The following is an 18,017-nucleotide window of genomic DNA, read 5'->3' on the forward strand; positions in this document are numbered from 1 at the left end:
GCGACGCTCTCCCGCCGGCGCCTCTATGGCGATCCGCTCCGGCCGCCTCCATCTCTGTAGCCGGAAATGGACGGGCCGGGCGCGTTTGTTGTGGTGGACGCCGCTTCCTCCGCTGCCTGCGCGGCCGCTGTGACGGCGAGGCCCCGAGGGGAGAGGGCGAGGTGAGGCGGGAGCCCCGAGAGGGTCGGGGGGGGGAGGCCTCGGGGAATGGGGCCCTTGGCCGAAGGAAGCGCGTTGGTCACGCGCCGGGGGTGACCGTCGGAAGGGGGCGCGGCAAGCGGAGGAGAGAGAGAGAGAGAGAGAGGGACCTGGCTGGGACTGAAGGGGGAATGGGCGCAATTCTGGGCCACAGAGTTCTCCGGGTGGCGCTCTCTCCCCGCGAAGCCTACCTCGCCGGGCTGTTGTGAGGCTGAATGGGAGAAAGGAGGGGCCGCGTGCGCCACTCTGGGGGTGAAAGGCGTGAAATAAATTGCATGAATAAATCCCTCACACACACACACTCTCTGCACGTGTAGAAAATGCAGTGCCGGATTTATGCTGAACAAGCTATAGCTTAGGGCCCCATTCTCTTGCCCCCCCCCCACATTTTTTTTAAATAATATTTATTAAACAATCAAAAACTTCAAAAATTTAAACATGAAATACAAAAACCAAAAAAAGCTACAAAAATAGGAAAATACAAAACAAAACACATCGAAGTACACAATGAAAAACAGTTAACCGAATTAGAAAAAAAGAAGAAGAAACACCAAAAGAGAAAGCAGGGGGGAAAAAAATAGTATTCTCGTATCTTATACCTCATTCACTAGTTTCTTGACCTCCTCACACCAAAAAAAAAAAAAGGGAAAATAACCTGGATGTACATTTCCAAAATATAAGATGAAAAACAAATAAAATAAAACCTACATACAGCAGCAGTGTTTTGTGTGTTGTGTAGGCTCCTATGATGTAAGTCATGGGCCCTGCCTGCTAGCCTGCTCCCTAAAATATCACTTAGAAAGGGTCCCATTACCTTCAGTAACGTAAAGGTAAAGGGACCCCTGACCAATAGGTCCAGTCGTGACCGACTCTGGGGTTGCAGCGCACATCTTGCTTTACTGGCTGACGGAGCCGGCGTACAACTTCCGGGTGATGTGGCCAGCATGACTAAGCCGCTTCTGGCGAACCAGAGCAGCACATGGAAATGCCGTTTACCTTCCTGCCAGAGTGGTACCTATTTATCTACTTGCGCTGGTGTGCTTTTGTACTGCTAGGTTGGCAGGAGCAGGAACCCAGCAACGGGAGCTCACCCCGTCGCGGGGATTCAAACAGCTGACCTTCTGATCAGCAAGTCCTAGGCTCTGTAGGGCCTCCTCAAACCTAAATCCGGCCCTGGGTGAAGGTTGTGAAACAAATTGCATTAATAAATCCCTCACACACACACTCTGCACGTTAGCAAATGCAGTGCCAGATTTATGCTAAACAAGCTACAGCTTAGGGCCCCACTCTCTTGGGGCCCCCAAAAAAATTTAAAGGAAAAAACACACCTGAATGTACATTTCCAAACTATAAGATAAACTTCTTAATTGTATTTCAGTTCAACAATTACTTTGATAAAATACATATTTTGTTATGTGCAAATGGCTTTTGATACCTATCAGGTCTGCAAATTACCAGATATACTCAACACAAAAAACAATGACAATTCGTTTTTGAAAAAGGACAGCTGGGTATATAAAGGGCCCCATTACTTTCAGTAGCTCATGGGTTGGTTTACAGTATCAAGGCAAAGCTATGGGAAGGGTATTTAGATAGTTTTGAACTGTAGGTGGGGAAAGAGTGGCTTAAATTGGGGGGGGGGGGGGATGTATTGGTTTATGGTGTAGCTCAGCTTGTTTTGGATAAAGTGTGTGTAGAAATCCAGTTTGAGGAGGGATCCTGTTGCTGCAGAACTGCTGATGTTTGGAAGGAAAGGGCGGGCAAGCAATGAGTTAGTTTAGTGCTACCTGTATGCCCTGGTATTCATAACAATGCATTCGGTGCCCATTTAGAACTGGATATATATGAACCTGCTGGGATTAAAGAGCTTTTCAATGTCTGCAGGATTAAAGAGCTTACCAAGCTCTAAACAGAACATTAACATGTTAAGTTGTTAGGAACGGCCTGTTCAACCTGAATACAGCGCTGCAGACAACTGAGATTCATTGAGGCAAGTTCATAGTTGGAATTATCCTTTGGAACCTGGCTGAAGTCTTGTGCAACGTGGTGGATTATTTATCTTTTAAGATTAGACAGTTATGCTTCTGTTCTATAGACTGTGATGTGTGGTTAAGTAATGTGGTTTATTTTTGTTTTCCTTTTTTTTATTACAAAATATGAGAAACCCAACCCACTGACAGTGCTGCTTGTGTTCTTTAGCCTTAAGGCACTTGCAGAGAGGAGTAGATAGTTCTGATGCTGATGATGCTGATGATAATAATAATAATAGTAAATAATACTTTTATTATTTGTATGCTACCCATCTGACTGGGTTGTTCCAGCCACTCTGGGCGGCTCCCAACAGAATATTATTCTCAATTGAAATGACAGCCTACTTGAATTTAAAAACAAACTCAAACCCACCTCTGTTGCACTTTCAGAAAAGACACTTCTTTTTTTATTTTTCAGTGTGAGCGCACCACGCTTATTGTCGCTGAACTTTCTTTCCTTTTCGATATATTTTCTTAAATTTGATGTGTAAAAGTAACTAAATAGAATATATTCACGGGTCCTTCACTGAATCCCTCTGCTTACTTAACCCCCCCCCCCTTTTCAGTTGTGTTACACTGACTCTGGAATGCTCTCCACAGCTTGGTGATGTCTTTTTGCTGCTGCGTGGCGTTCAAAAATCCATTAGTTATTTTATCTGTTGTTACTCTTACAGTCCAAGGAGCCATGCGTGGTTCTCCAGTGTGGAGCTCTGCATTGCTTTCCGTAGAATCATAGAATTGTAGAGTTGGAAGGGACCCAAGGGTCATCTAGTCCAACCCCCTGCAAAGCAGGAATCTCAGCTAAAGCATCCATGACAGATGGCCATCCAACCTCTGCTTAAAAACCTCCAAGGAAAAAAGAGTTCACAACCTCCTGAGAGAGACAGTTCCACTTTTGGTCAGGCTTGGGGGAAAACAGCAACACATTGCTGCTGCTGTTTTATGCTGCTATATACAGTGGTGCCTCACAAGACGAAAAGAATCCATTCTGTGATTCTCTTCGTCTAGCGGTTTTTTTGTCTTGCGAAGCAAGCCCATTGACAGATTAGCGGATTAGCGCTATTAGCGCTATTAGCGGCTTTTAGTGGCTTATCGGATCAGCTGATAAGCGGCTTAGCGGCTTAGAAAAAGGGGGGGAGGAAAAACCCCCCCGCAGGAACTCGCAAGACATTGTCGTCTTGCGAAGCAAGCCCATAGGAGATTCGTTTTGCAAAGCACCTCCAAAACGGAAAACTCTTTCGTCTAGCGAGTTTTCCGTCTTGCGAGGCATTCGTCTTGCGGGGCACCACTGTATATTGTGTGTGTGTGTGTGTTGTGTATGTATGTATTGTAACTCTTCATTTTAAACCGTATTAGCCTCGGTGGGAGGTTTTGCTCAAAGAGGAGCAAATGAATACATTGAGTAAATGAAATACTTATTTCCAGGTTGCCCCCATGAGTTCTCCTGTGGAGGATGTCCATGATCCTCTTTGCCTGCGTGGTTCGGGTGAGGGATGGACTTCCACTCTCTGCCTCCACGGACTTCCACCTAGACCAGGACTTCTTGGAATGCAGGAAGAGGCTCAAGACCTTGTCATCCATTCTGACACAGTTTCCAGAGCGTGGGACAGCCAAAGAACGTGACCTCAGTATACAGTAAGTCATGTTTCAGCTTGGCAGAGATGTAGGTTTTCCCTGATGGGTACCTTCATGTATGTTCCCTTGATAGTAACATTTTATTTATGTGTTTGTACTCTGCTTCATTAAAATATATATCTACAGTTACTAGAAAAGGTATGGTGGTAAAATCCCAGCTAAAATTTAAGAGATGCATAGTGTCACAATCTGAAAAACAAAACAAAAAACAACAACCTACAGCCACTAGGGAAAGCCTGAATAAACAAACAGGTTTTTTAAAGTGAATGAACATGCCATGGTTGATGCCTCTTAGATGACATGTAAGACTCGTAGAGCATATTGGATTTTTCCTATTCCAAAAATGAGGGGTGCTAAAGTCAAGTAGGGCGTCTGGCCAAGCCTCTCTGTAACCTCTTTCTGCTTTGTCCAAGGTTACTTCCTGATAACATGCAAGTTAAGCACTCATCCATAGCTGTGGTCTCTGATACCAGCAAGCTCAGCAAAGGGTAGCGTTTTTACAACTCTGGGCAGCAGCCTATGCCCTGCATATTGAGAGATATTCTTTAAAATCAGTGGAAGTGTAAGGCTCACAGTCTGTCTGTTTCAGGCAAGGGATGCAGTTCTGTGCTTGAACAGCAAACAAACCCCTCTCCTACAGTGCTGGGATTCTAGGTGCAGAGCTGTGACTACAGCTATTGGGTGTTTGTTTGTTTTTTGTTGCTCTGGTCCCTTAGTTAAGTTTGTGTCTGGTGCTTGTAGTGAATCCTGGATTTTTCTACTTCTCAGCTTTCATTCTTCTGGAGACGTGGCCTGCATGGGGATTTGCACCAGCAGTTTCCCAGCTGCCATGGCGTTCTGCTTTCTGGAAGAGCTCCAGTGGGAGTTTGCCACTACCTATGATGCCACCAGTGTGGGCCTGGCTTCCAGACCGTACACTTTTCTAGAATTTGGTGCGTACCATGTGTAATGGGTATGAGTTACTCGTGCATAAACTGGTGCCTTTCTCGGTTAATTTGCCTTGTTAAACCTTTCTGACTGCACAGCCCTTTCTCATCGTGGCTGCCTCAGTCACTGGCAGAATCCGTCAGTAGGCGTTTCTTGAACCTCTTCCAACATAAAAGTTGTTTGACACCCAGTCTCCTCCTCCTCTCACTGCGCGGGAGTCTTCTGCGCAGGGAAGGCGTGGGTAGCGGAGGACCTGGGCTCTCCTCACTGACGTCCAGTGAAGAGTCCTGGAGCCCTCTCTCCAATTCCCCCGTCTGCCCCCCTTTCTCCCTGGTGTTGCACTGATTGGCTTCCCCCTCTACTGAGCTGTTTCTCCCCCTGCTGCTGGGTCCTTCGCCAGCATCATCTGGAAGCCTCCCCTTCGCCTCTTGCTCTGATGTCAGTTCCCTGAAACCATGCTTGCCTTGTCTCTCTTCTTCCTCCTCCTCCTCCTCTTCAGGAATCAGTAGCAAGCATCGCATTTCAAATAAATCAAGAAGTCCGGCTAACATTCTGCCTTATACTAGCTGATATATCTTAATGGCCCTAACCTCAACTGATGGTTTCTGCCAGAGAGGAAGCGTAGCGATAACCATCCTGCCCAAACAGTGAAATAATCTCTTTATTTGTGATACTTAATTGGGGTTGCCCTTGGAGACTGCTGATGGTGCAAGAAGTAGAAGGTGTTGAACATTTTGCCCACATATGTGGTGCTGGAGTATTCAAGGACTTAAGCCCATCCAAGTTAGGTTATGGATGAGGACCATTTGCTTCAGATGAGCTACTTGTTCAGTGAAAGCAGCAGTTCCTATTTTTGTAGAAACTCCTTGTGTGTCCTTCTCCTCTGCATAATAACATAAGAAGGTCCCTGCTGTTTCTGGCCAGTGGCCTACCTAGTCTGCCATCCTGTTCTCACAGTGGTTAACCAAATGCCCGTGGGAAGCCTGCAAGCAGGGCCTGAGTGCAACTGCCCTCTCTCCCCACTTGTGATTCCTAGGAACGAGTATTCAGAGGCCTACTGCCTCCAGTGGTGGAAGTAGGTCATTGCCACCAGGCAAACAAGACCCTCTCCCAGTGATTTCTGATGGATGTACTTGTGTACTTCCAGTAGCCCTATGGTAGTATCAGGCGGTCAGTGCTTCTCCCCCCAGCCAGCCCCTGGGAAGGTACATTCCTTATTGTTTTCTCTTGCAAGCGGACAAGTGCAAGTGGAAGCTGTGGCACATTTGACCAGGCTGCATCTATTCTGTGCCAAATGCCAATTCTGTACAAATCCGGCACTTGGAAAAGTTTAGTTCCACGGGCTGCATATGTTTCACCAAGGGAGCATATTTGCATGCATTTTGTCAGGAGCAGGTCAGGTGTGACTCACGTGGCGTCAGTGAAGTTAACTCTTTATCCAAAGAAACAAAGCAGCTCAGGAGGCCAGGCCTAGTGAGCACAGCAACGCTTTCTGGTAGATCTTGCCCCAATGAGGCAGTTGTGAGGACAGAAGGTCCTGCCTTCCCACCGTTCCCTAAGTCTCCTCCAACCCCGGGTCCTTCCCAAGCAATCTGAGACTTTGTCGCCTTGCCTTTTGCTCTGCCCTCTTCACACCTCTTCTGGTTTTGGGAGACCAGCGGGGAGGAGAGCTGGTTGCAACAGGAGGGGGCTTGGCTTTTTGAGCAGCCTGCCTGATTTTTGCCTCTTGCCCGCCCTACTCCAGCCTCCGCTTCTGCCTCTGATTCTGGGCTGCTTTCTACCGCAGACTCTCTCTGCTCACTAAACCCTGTTACCTCTTCAGCTCCCGAAACCACCTCCTCTCAGTCTGCTCCCTCTTCATCCCACCACCTCTTCCCTTGCTCTGAGCCTTCTTCTCTTGGGGGGGGGGTGTTTCCCAAGCGTGTACCTCCTGCCACTCCTCTGCATCCAGCCCCATGGCAATTTTCTTACTTTCAGTGATTACTTTCTTGCTTCTCTGATGCAGACAATGTCATTCAAAAAGTCAAAGGCCGTTTCAATTACACAAACTGCGCACAGACAAAGTTCAACTTGGAAAAGATCCAGGAAGAGCTCCTCTTGCAGCCTCCTGCACTTGTGAAGTTGGAAGATGCGGAGCTGAGGAATGGGATTGTGAACGGCCACACAGAGCTCCACATGGAATCTGGTGAGTCGCAGTCCGCAAAGGTGGATTCTTTGTCAGCCATACTCAGGAGCTGGTTGGCTACATTTACTTGCTAGTTAACTTTACTGCAGTTCACTAATAGTTCCAGCTGATAGGCCGTAGTCACAGCCAAAAATACAAGAACAAATAAGAGCTTGCAAAGGCATCCTATTCACTTCTGTAATAGTTGTGGCATATTATTTGGATGCTATAGTACTATCGGGACGTGGGTGGCGCTGTGGGTTAAACCACAGAGTCTAGGACTTGCCAATCAGAAGGTCGGTGGTTCGAATCCCCACAACGGGGTGAGCTCCTATTGCTTGGTCCCAGCTCCTGCCAACCTAGCAGTTCGAAAGTACGACAAAGTGCAAGTAGATAAAAAGGTACTGCTCCTGTGGGAAGGTAAACGGCGTTTCCGTGCGCTGCTCTGGTTTGCCAGAAGTGGCTTAGTCATGCTGGCCACATGACCCAGAAGCTTTACGCCGGCTCCCTCGGCCAATAAAGCGAGATGAGCGCCGCAACCCCAGAGACGGTCACGACTGGACCTAATGGTCAGGGGTCCCTTTACTTTATAGTACTATCAGAACTTTACGTGAAACTTTAAGCACACTAAAAGTGGTTCACGTGACTTGTTTTGTTAAATAACTCTGTTGGGTAGATCAGTATTGTTACCCAGATCTTGATCTCCCAAGAGGATTCCTCCCAAGAGGAATAAGTGCTTTGCAAATGATGCTGTGTGGAACTAATTCAGACACCAGGGTACGTAAGAAACATGAGAAACGGCTGTAAACGACATAGCAGTGCTCACCAGTCTCACTCTCTCTAATTCCCTTCCTTCTTGAACTGGCCTGAAGGTCCTTCTCACAGAATGCAACCTGTGTCTGCTTTGGGAATCTTATCTCTTGTTCTCAACATTATGTGTGGAGCATTGAATCTCATCCGAGGCGTTCACCTTGCAGAGTATTCATTTCAGGTAACTGGGGAGATGACATGGGGACGAGGAGGGTGGAGGTAGGAATTTCTTTGGTACCTGTCCAGACCCCTGCCAGATCAGGCCGGTGGCTCATCTAGTGCAGTATCCTGTTTTCACAGCGGCCAAGATATATATCTTAATGGAAACCCACAAGCAGGGTTGATTTCCGCAGTCATGTTTGACATCATAATTTTTTATATTCTGCTGGAAGCCACCCAGAGTAGCTGGGGAAACCCAGCCAGATGGGTGGGCTATAATCATCATAATAAAAATCATCAACAACACAATGTAATTTAACCTTGCTGGGTTAATGTGGTGATCTTTGTTAAGGGAACATTAGTTGCTTATACAACAGCCATGTGACTGTAAATATAATTACTTAAGATCAGATGTCAAGGTTAGCAACTTCAATTTTTGAGACTTTCTAGTACACCATGAACCTGCTAGGAACTGTGCGCATGTTAAGCCTCTATGAAAAGAAAATGTAAGCATTTTATTTGTTTCTCATGCTGTTTGGCATTGGCTGCTGTTTATACTTTTGTTAGTATCTGATTGCAGCAGAAGCACTTATCATATTTGACTCTGCTTTATATATTTTAACCCACCAATATCAGTTTTCTGATAGTTTACTTTATTATAAATTTAAAATGTTATAATATCCATATTTTCAACATGAATTGTTTATTTGGATCGTTATATGACATTATCGGGCATTTAGACCTTAATTGTAACGATGCGTTGATTTGCAATTTTTGCTTTTGTGTCATTAGCCACTTTGGGCACATTTATGTGGGAGAGCGGCATACAGATTAAAATAATAACTTAATACCTGCAAATTGGCCACTGATAAATTTCGACTGGGAAACAACTGTGGAATCAACATCCAAGACAGTAATGAAACCAGTAAGAGAGTTAAATAAATATCTAGGCTTATTTTACATGTTTTGCCCAGTGGGGGCCCCCCACTCTGCGTCTTTTTGACAGAGCAAGAGTAACTTAGATATTGCAAAGTTCTGTGCAAGTTGAAAGCTGGTCAAATGTGAACCAATTAACCTGACTCCATGCAAAACAGATGAACTGTTCTATCTCAGAAGAGCTCTTGACATCTTTGATGGGTTTGATGTGAGTGCAAACACCATTTCCCTCTAAATGGGGCTGTTGTTTGTTCAGAGCTATAAAAATATATAGTTTTACAAACTCCTTTTTTTTTTTTAAATGCTGTGGAATAATTTTGAACTAGATGAGTACTTTGGTTTACATTTGTTTCTTCAGTGGCATGACTCACTGTGTACACAGTCTTAATTGTAAGTTAAATACCAGTTTAGTTCCTTCCTGATTCTGTTGTTTTGAGTGCTGAAGTAATAAAATAAAGACCACTGTGTACCTTCTTGAAACAAATTCATTCAGGCTTGCACACAGTCAGGGAGGCTTTCCAAATGCTTTGTGCCCCCTCCTTTTAGATGCACATGACTTAACACAGATATAGATCGGCAGGCAAGAGAGTATTTTTTCCTCCTATGGTCTAATAACTTTGTGGACTTATTTGCACCGACTGAGTTAATTTGACCTTCAAATGTCATCTTCCAACAGGAAGACCGCAAAGGAATTGGAAATGTGATAGCGTTTCTCCTGCCCTTTGTGGCCTGCTTTTTGTTGGTAAGTATATTATCTGTTTTCTTCCCACGAAAATCAGACGTGACATGATTTGCAGTCTTGCAGGGGACGCAGGTGGCAAGGGGACGCGGGTGGAGCTGTGGATTAAACCACAGAGCCTAGGACTTGCCAATCAGAAGGTCGGCGGTTCGAATCCCCGCGACGGGGTGAGCTCCCGTTGCTCAGTCCCTGCTCCTGCCAACCTAGTAGTTCAAAAGCACGTCAAAGTGCAAGTAGATAAATAGGTACCACTCCGGCAGGAAGGTAAACGGCATTTCTGTGCACTGGTCTGGTTCGCCAGAAGTGGCTTAGTCATGCTGGCCACATGACCCGGAAGCTGTCTGCGGAAAACGCCGGCTCCCTCAGCCTATAGAACAAGATGGGCGCCGCAACCCCAGAGTCGGTCACTACTGGACCTAATGGTCGGGTCCCTTTACCTTTATAGAATATAGAGTCGTAAGGGACCCTAAGGATCGTCTAGTCCAGGCACGTCCAGTAGGTAGAGGGCTTTCCCCCTCCCTAAGAAAAGCTCAACAACTTTGACCTGAACCCCCCAAAAGGGGTTAGCTCACTGCCAGTTTTTAACTGTGAGTAGATCGCAGTCTCTTGGGAGCTGGCCACCCCTGGACTAGTCCAACCCCCCTGCAATGCAGGAATACGCAGCTGTCCCAAAGGGGGATCGAACCTGCAACCTTGGCGTTATCTGGAGAAGCCAGAGATTGGACCTAGGGACTCTCGCATATGAAGCTATGTCCCTTCCTTTCATAGCCTGGTTGCTAAACTTTGCTAAACTTCTCTCTGGTTTTCTTCCTTTTCCAGTGCTGCCTTTACCTGTTCTACAGTTCAGCCAGGAAGATAAAGGTCTTTGTACTTTTCGTCACAATCTGTCTATGCAACATCTACCTGTATGGGTTAAGGAACATCTGGCAGATACTTTTCCACATAGGAGTGGCTTCCCTTTCTTCCCATCAGATACTGACACGGCAAGTTGTGGAGAAACAGCCAGACTTTGGAGTATGAAAACGATCGTGGAATACCAGCTGCGGGTTGTTGTTTTTTTAAAAAAATGTTTGGTTTGGGAAAGGGGGTGTTTAATGCTGGTCAAAAACAGCTTGTGGAATATGGCGAGGGTTTTTTTTTTTTGTCACCCAGCCTTTCCCAGAAGAATGGGTTTTAGCCCACAGTTGTGGGTTTATAGAAGCTCAAGGGAACAGGCATACACGGTGTCCAACTCAAGGCAGGCTCCTTCGAGCACCAGTCCTTTTCAGATCCAACGCACATAACCTAGAGAATGATCTGGATGCCCTCGCCAGAGCCGAGGGCCTGTTGGGTCCTTCCTGTTCTGGGATTCCGGGAGAAAGATAGGCTGCAGTTTCCAGAAACCATAAAACAAATAATCTGATCTGTAGTGTCCTGGAAGCAGAGAGCAGGAGAGCTCTAGACAACCCCAGAACATCAGTACATGCCCCACTGGAGAAGGCAAGCCGTACAGGGATGGCGATTGTTGCTTTCACACTGAAAACCCCCCCTAAATACGTTCTGGTCGGTCAAATACCCGCACGGCAGCACAAAGGCCAGGCTTTCGACTCCCACAAGTTTAAGGCACAGGTAGAGCTAATAGAATGGCTCGTGGCTTTTTTATGGCAAAGATGGCTTTAAATGGTAGGCAGCTTATTGTGACTACAGTAGGGTAGCATCTGATATAATCTCGAACAGTATGGTGCAGTTTGCATGCATTTAGATTAATAGGAATGAACGAGTTGTTGGGCAAACGCTTTGTATGTATTAGAGGTAACAGGAGGAAAAGGCTAAAGAGCTGAATAGGAGGTTTATCAGTAGAAGGTGGTCCATTGGGGCAAATAGGCAGTGCCCCACCAGCCCTGGTGTGCTCTCAGCCAGGCCCCACCTGCCTGCTTTCTTGCTCGCAAGCTGTCCAGAAACTGGCTCTGTCTGTCAGCTTCCTCCTCCATCTCAGTGTTGCTCTTGTGTAACTCGGCAGGAAGGAGGATAGGGGCAAAAATAGAGTTGATTGGTTCTGCCTGCCATTGGCTCTGGCGCCACCTGCTGTTGGGCTCCCTGCCTTCTGCCCAACATGCACCATCCATCAGTAGTGTTGATTTCCTTTGCGAATCGTCCAGGCGGACGTTCCTTGCACATCCTATTCAGCACTTTTCCTTCCTGGCCTGTGTGTTGTTTGTACAAAGGCACTGAAGGTAGAACAGGGTTAAAAAAAAAGAGGTCCATTGGCAGAACAGACGGGTGGGAGATATCAGCACCAGGCATTGTCTCGCTGATGGGGATCGGGCACCACAGCATTTGCTCCCCATGCTGATAAAAAACATTTCAGCTTAACTGGACAGCTTTTAAATAGCGACCAGGGTGCAAGTTGTCTGCCAGCAACAACACTGGTTTAGGGTGGCCTCTGGCAACTGGTGCATCTGTTGTGATTCTTAAAGAGTTCTAGCTTTCACTTAAATAAACGAAAATGTTTCTAGTCGTGTGGGCTAAGGAAATGAGACTAAAAAGAGAGAGAGTCAGTCTTCTGACAAGTCTATAGAGAAGGGAAACAAGCCTGGACTTCAGTTCCAGCTTCTCTGCCTTCCTGTCTTGCAGCCCACACCTTTTAAAAAGAAAAAGCAACTTGCTCTATGGCAGGGGCTCCCAATAGCCTCCCTAATGCAGCTTTCCGTGTGCAGAAAATTTCCCGAAGGAACTTTCAATCTCCCTTTCATGGTCCGCCCTGATACAATTCAGGCACATTTATTAACTTTTGTAAGAATATATGATTCATATTAATGGAAGCTATTGCCCTGTAACTGAGACTAGAGCAGGTTCTCTCTCTCTCCTGACACTCTTATTGCAGCTCATTGGATTCATTTAAGATTTGTGGACAGAGTTTAATTTAAGAGCATGCACTTTTGAAAGTAGCAACTAGAACCTGTGCTCCTCTCAGCCTCTGCTGCACTGTACAGTCCGGTATTTAATGTGTAGAAATATGCCAGCGTTTACACCATTTGTGAACCCTTTTTGATAACTTTTGGAACAAAGTTTGTCGTGTAAAGTTTTGATGCAGTTTTTCTCGGTGACGGATTAAGATGTTTTACAGGACACTCTCTTACTTGTGATAGTTTGGGGTTAGAGTCATTTGTTCGACTGCAAACCATTCCCACATTCATTCTCACTGCATATCCTGCAGGACTCATCCCCCTACTCAGGATTTTGTATTTTCTCTCTTGACTATGAGAGGGGGGGGGGAAGGATGGAGAGAATTAACTTTCTTAGCCTGCAGACAGCTGGAGGTGCGAACTGAAGAAACTAATAATTCTCTAAAATCTGTTGGTAGCTCACACTGAGACTTCATTGTGTATTTAATAGCTGACACCCACCTCAAGTCACAAAAGCAACTCACATAATCTCCTGCTTCCCCTTCGCTACCAAAACCATTGCCTCTCCTCTGCCTGCTATCCCAAATACATCTTGTTCCCCTTCTAATTTCAGCATATCAGTGGAATGCGCTCCATCTGTGTTTTCATTATTTTTTTCTTAAAAGGAAAGGTCTTCAAAACTTAGCCTGTGACCCTCAGCAATCTTAAGAGATTATCCAAAGAGTCAGAAAAATCTCTTGGTACAACGATTGGGTGGGGATGGCGTTTTTGAATGAACCAACGCACAAACTCCCTTCAGCATAGGAAACTAGGATGCCAGAAAGTGCACTTCTCTTTTTAGGAACGCGCTTTTTTCTTTTTCTTTTCACCTGTGGGGCATTCACACATGCGCATGCTTCCATCTCCAATTGTGTAATTACTTCATGCATGGAAGCGTCGCATGAAATCAGCAAGATTTCTTTTCAAGCCAACGTATTTGGCGGTTTTTGGTGAGGCTGAGCAGCAGTGCCAATCCCTGTACAGATTTCCACAGGACATAGGGGGATCCAGAGGGTCAAATGCAGGGCAGAAGTTTGTGCAATGTGGGTAACCAACTGCGCAGCTAGTTCTGTGCTTCCACCTGGGCCCCCTTGGCTGGTTCAAAGCTGGCACTGCTGTCGGTCAGCCACTTTCATTTTGGTGATCTGCAACCTGCAGGGAAGCCACAGACACAGTTCAAAGTGCTTTATGGTCTTGCTTTTCCCTGCAGCCTCTTAGCCCAGTGTGCTTAGTGCCTCCTGGTTTTACAGATGGGGTAACAGGCTGCCCGGGACGCGCATGGCGCTGTGGGTTAAACCACAGAGCCTAGGACTTGCCGGTCAGAAGGTCGGCGGTTTGAATCCCCACGGGGTGAGCTCCCGTTGCTCGGTCCCTGCTCCTGCCAACCTAGCAGTTCGAAAGCACGTCAAAGTGCAAGTAGATAAATAGGTACTGCTCCGGCAGGAAGGTAAATGGTGTTTCCATGCACTGCTCTGGTTTGCCAGAAGTGGCTTAATCATGCTGGCCACATGACCCGGAAGGTGTACACCGGCTCCCTCGGCCAATAAAGCGAGATGAGCGCCGCAACCCCAGAGTCGGTCACAACTGGACCTAATGGTCAGGGGTCCCTTTACCTTTATACCTTTAACAGGCTGCTCAATCCAACCTCAAGGCAAGGCAAGGATTGCCAGGCCGAAGCCCACAGCCCCATCCTCTTGACCATAACGGCCACCATTATTTTGATATTGTGACTTTAACAAAGGAAGAAGTGCAAGTTTGATACGCTGTTTTCACATATTTTGAGTTTTGTTTTTTAAATAAAAAAGGGCATGTGCTAGGCTGATTGGGGAAATTAATGAGATATAGCTCAGTCAATAGAGCATGAGAATCCCAGGGTTGTGGGTTCGAGACCCACACTGGGGAAAAAGATTCCCCCTTTGCCCGGGGTTGGACTAGATCAGTGTTCCCCAACCTTGGGCCTCCAGCTGTTTTTGGACTACAACTCCCATCATCCCTCGCTAGCAAGACCAGTGGTCAAGGATGATGGGAATTGTAGTCCAAAAACAGCTGGAGGCCCAAGGTTGGGGAACACTGGACTAGATGACCCTCGAGACCCCTTCCAGCTCTACAGTTCTTTGAGTCGATGAGCCTAGTTCTCACTGAGGTGGTCTGTGCCTGAGTTTGTCTGTGGGTGGGGGCTTTCAGGGTGGAAATTCCCCCAATGCTAAATAAATTCCCTGCTCATGGAAAACCAGCATGTAAGGGAGAAGGCTAGAGTAGAACCCTTCTCCTAACAACTTCGTGAGATGGTTTCTTTTGTTTAATTAAATGTTTTATCCTGTGAGCCCCACAGCCTACGATTGGAAGCAGCAGAACACAGATGTTGAGTTGATCACGTTCTGAACGCTGGCTCTTTACAGCAGTGTTTAGAACAATTTTCCTGTGTTACTGCTGTGCCACTACTGTATCTCGTTTATGTAAAGGGATTATATCCAACCAAGTTTTACTCAGAGTAGATCCATTGAATTGAATGGACCTAAGTTAGCTGTGCCCATTAATTTCATTGGGTGTGGCTAGCATTGTATACAACTCAATCCAACAAATTGACTATTTAAAACCATGCTGAAAAGGGGCAGAGTTAAGAATGTATTTTGAAAAGGACACATATAGGATGGTTTTGTGCTGCTTTAGTAAACAATGCCCATTCCTGCTTCCTCATTCCACACTTCAGTTTTGTTTTAGTAACAGCCAACTAATGCCACGTTTTAATTTGTACAATTAACAGGCAGGTTAGGATTTTAAGCAAGCTCCCATCCCCTTTTTATTTTCAAACCAAAGAGATTCCTCATACTTTTTTTTTGCGTGTGGAAAAAGAGGTACCATTTTTCTAGAGATGTTTTTGCACTGTATTATAAAAAGACTGATCTTTCGTCGCTGTCGAAGTCATTTTTTTGCATGAGTGTACATATGTATATAAGCTAACGGACAATTAAAAGTCAAAGAATAAATGACCTTTTTGTAATTACTTGTGACCTGTGATTTGTACAGCATAGGACTGGTAAGTTCTGCCTCTTTCCTAAGTCCTCTTGCAACTCTTCAGGGTCCTGAAAGATCTGTAGGTCTATAGAACTTGCTAGCGCAAGTTAGGAAGGATATTAATAAACAATATATCCCCTTCTGCCTCCCTGAACATTCCCACACAAAGCATGCATTTTGCCACTAAGCTACCATCGCTCCCCAGTTTTATGAGATCCTGAATGAATTGGTCCAAATCCCTTCGTGCGTTTGATCTGTTTCCCTCTTGGTACTGACTCCGAAAAAGAAAGCAAGGCCTGGATGCGCTCAATGGTTTGTTCTTCCAGATATCTGTATGTACAACACTCCTGTCGCTTCTCTTGTTTGAGCTTGAGAAACAGGCGCACTGGTTGATGTCGGAAGAGGAAGCAATTAGGAGCAGCTTTCCCTTTTGAAGTTGTGGATAAAAGCGACCTGGGCGTGTTCCAACCGTCAGAAGTGGAGCGCCGCACGCAGACAGCTTTTCTGCTGTACAGTGGTGCCCCGCAAGACGAATGCCTCGCAAGACGGAAAACTCGCTAGACGAAAGAGTTTTCCGTTTTGGAGGTGCTTCGCAAAACGAATCTCCTATGGGCTTGCTTCGCAAGACGAAAATGTCTTGCGAGTTCCTGCGGGTTTTTCCCCCTCTCCCCCTTTTCTAAGCTGCTTAGCCGCTTATCAGCTGATCCAATAAGCCGCTAAAAGCCGCTAATCTGCTAATCCGTCAATGGGCTTGCTTCGCAAGACGAAAAAACCGCTAGACGAAGAGAATCACAGAACGGATTCTTTTCGTCTTCCGAGGCACCACTATACTTTATTGGAAGGAGAAAAACAATCATTTCCTTAATAACAATTTAAGCAATTTATTTAACTAAAACAATAACATTATAGCATCCATTATAGAATCCATGTTTGTTAACTGATGTGGTTAAATGATATTTTTTTTTTAAAAAAAACCAACCACACACCTTAGACTGAGTTTTACCACGCATGAAAAACTTAAATCCTTATTTCCTGATGAATAGCCTTTGGACTATAATGTAACTTAAATAGAAAACTGTCTTTAGAAAGATTTTTCCCTCCAAAAGCATTTAATTTTAAAAATCCAATTTAAATAAAAAAAATTGATTTAAATTTAAAAAAAAAACTGATTTAAATTTAAAAAATTGATATTATTATTATTATTATTTTTAAAAATCATTGCTTTTTATCCACCCTGTCCACAAGCAGGGGCTAAAAGGCAGGAAAGCCACTCTCTCTGCCCCCCAGCTCTTCAGCCGTGACATGTGATTAAAATAAACAGCCTTCTTGGTGCAAAAGAATCTGGGGAAACTCTTTTTTTGCATAATATCCTCTTGGGCAGCAGAGGGCAGTGATACACCAGCCATCCACACACGGGCAAGGTAGGGCAGAGAAGGGATGGAGAATTATCCAGCTGATCTCTGCTTTGTCTCTCTGCTATTAATATGACGTTGGGGATGATGATGCTTGCTGATGCCTGTTACATTTATTACTCACCCGTCCCTAGCAGGTCCCGATTAAGCGGTGTATAAATTTTATTGATTAATAAATGAATTCCTTGCAGACATTTCCCTGCAGTGCCTGGACACAGACAGTGGCCAGAGGAGGAAGTGCAGAGAGAAGAAACACCATAATAATAATACCCCCTATGCAATTATTATTATTATTATTATTATTATTATTATTATTATTATTATTATTATTATTACCATGCCCATCTGGCTAGGTTTCTCCAGCCACTCTGGGCTGCTCCCAACAGAATTAAAAGCACAATAGAACATCGAACATTAAAAACTTCCCTAAACAGGGCTGCCTTCAGATAACAACAACAACAATTTATTATTTATACCCCGCCCATCTGGCTGGGTTTCCCCAGCCACTCTGGGCGGCTTCCAACACAATATTAAAATACAATAATGCATCAAACATTAAAAGCTTCCCTAAACAGGGCTGCCTTCAGATGTCTTCTAAAAGTCAGATAGTTGTTTATTTCCTTGACATCTGATGGGAGGGCGTTCCACAGGCCGGGCGCCACCACCGAGAAGGCCTGGTTGCATCTGCAGCAGTACAACCAGACACCTTCATTTGCCCTAGCTGTAACAAAATTGGGTGGGTGGGTGTCTCCAAACAATTCTCAGCGCTGTTAACAAACTACAATTCCCATGCTTCTTTGGGGCAAGCTATGACTGTTAGTGTGGTCTTGTAGTGCTTTAAATATGTAGTACGGATGTGGCCTAATGGAGCTGGCTGGAGATCAAGGCTGCACACAAGTCATAAATTTAAAACACTCCCTGCCAAGAATCCTGGGAACTGTAGATGCAATTCCCAGCAGCCTTAGCAAACTACATCTGCCAGGATTCTTGGCATAGCTGTCAACCGTCCCTTATTTGGCGGGAACCTCCCTTATCCCAGCGCCGTGTCCCGCTGCTGTCCCTTATTGA

The 18,017-nt window shown here is 45.5% G+C and overlaps 1 protein-coding gene across 2 annotated transcripts; it reads left to right on the top strand.

Annotated features, from left to right (window-relative positions):
- Positions 1-15,523, top strand: SEC22C (SEC22 homolog C, vesicle trafficking protein). Of its 2 annotated transcripts, none has more exons than XM_083467231.1 (8): positions 1-161; positions 3,654-3,863; positions 4,632-4,795; positions 6,796-6,975; positions 7,827-7,945; positions 9,536-9,601; positions 10,418-14,461; positions 14,602-15,523. In XM_083467231.1, exons 2-7 carry the CDS (start codon positions 3,682-3,684, stop codon positions 10,616-10,618), a joined length of 912 nt encoding a protein of 303 aa, XP_083323357.1. In that variant the 5' UTR covers positions 1-161; positions 3,654-3,681; the 3' UTR covers positions 10,619-14,461; positions 14,602-15,523. The 2 variants fall into 2 exon arrangements, with proteins under 2 accessions (XP_083323357.1, XP_083323358.1); XM_083467232.1 differs by lacking the exon at positions 1-161 and adding an exon at positions 1,595-2,188.
- Positions 15,524-18,017: the final 2,494 nt, after the last annotated feature.

Source organism: Podarcis liolepis (genome assembly GCF_965112155.1).
Source record: "Podarcis liolepis genome assembly, chromosome: 12".
NCBI classification, from domain to species: domain Eukaryota; kingdom Metazoa; phylum Chordata; class Lepidosauria; order Squamata; family Lacertidae; genus Podarcis; species Podarcis liolepis.

Coding starts and splice junctions, on each gene's coding strand:
- SEC22C (XM_083467231.1), top strand. CDS start 3,682: ATGTCCATGATCCTCTTTGCCTGCGTGGTTCGGGTGAGGGATGGACTT. Junction 6,976..7,826: donor AGAGCTCCACATGGAATCTG/GTGAGTCGCAGT, acceptor ACTGGCCTGAAG/GTCCTTCTCACAGAATGCAA. Junction 9,602..10,417: donor TTGTGGCCTGCTTTTTGTTG/GTAAGTATATTA, acceptor TTCCTTTTCCAG/TGCTGCCTTTACCTGTTCTA.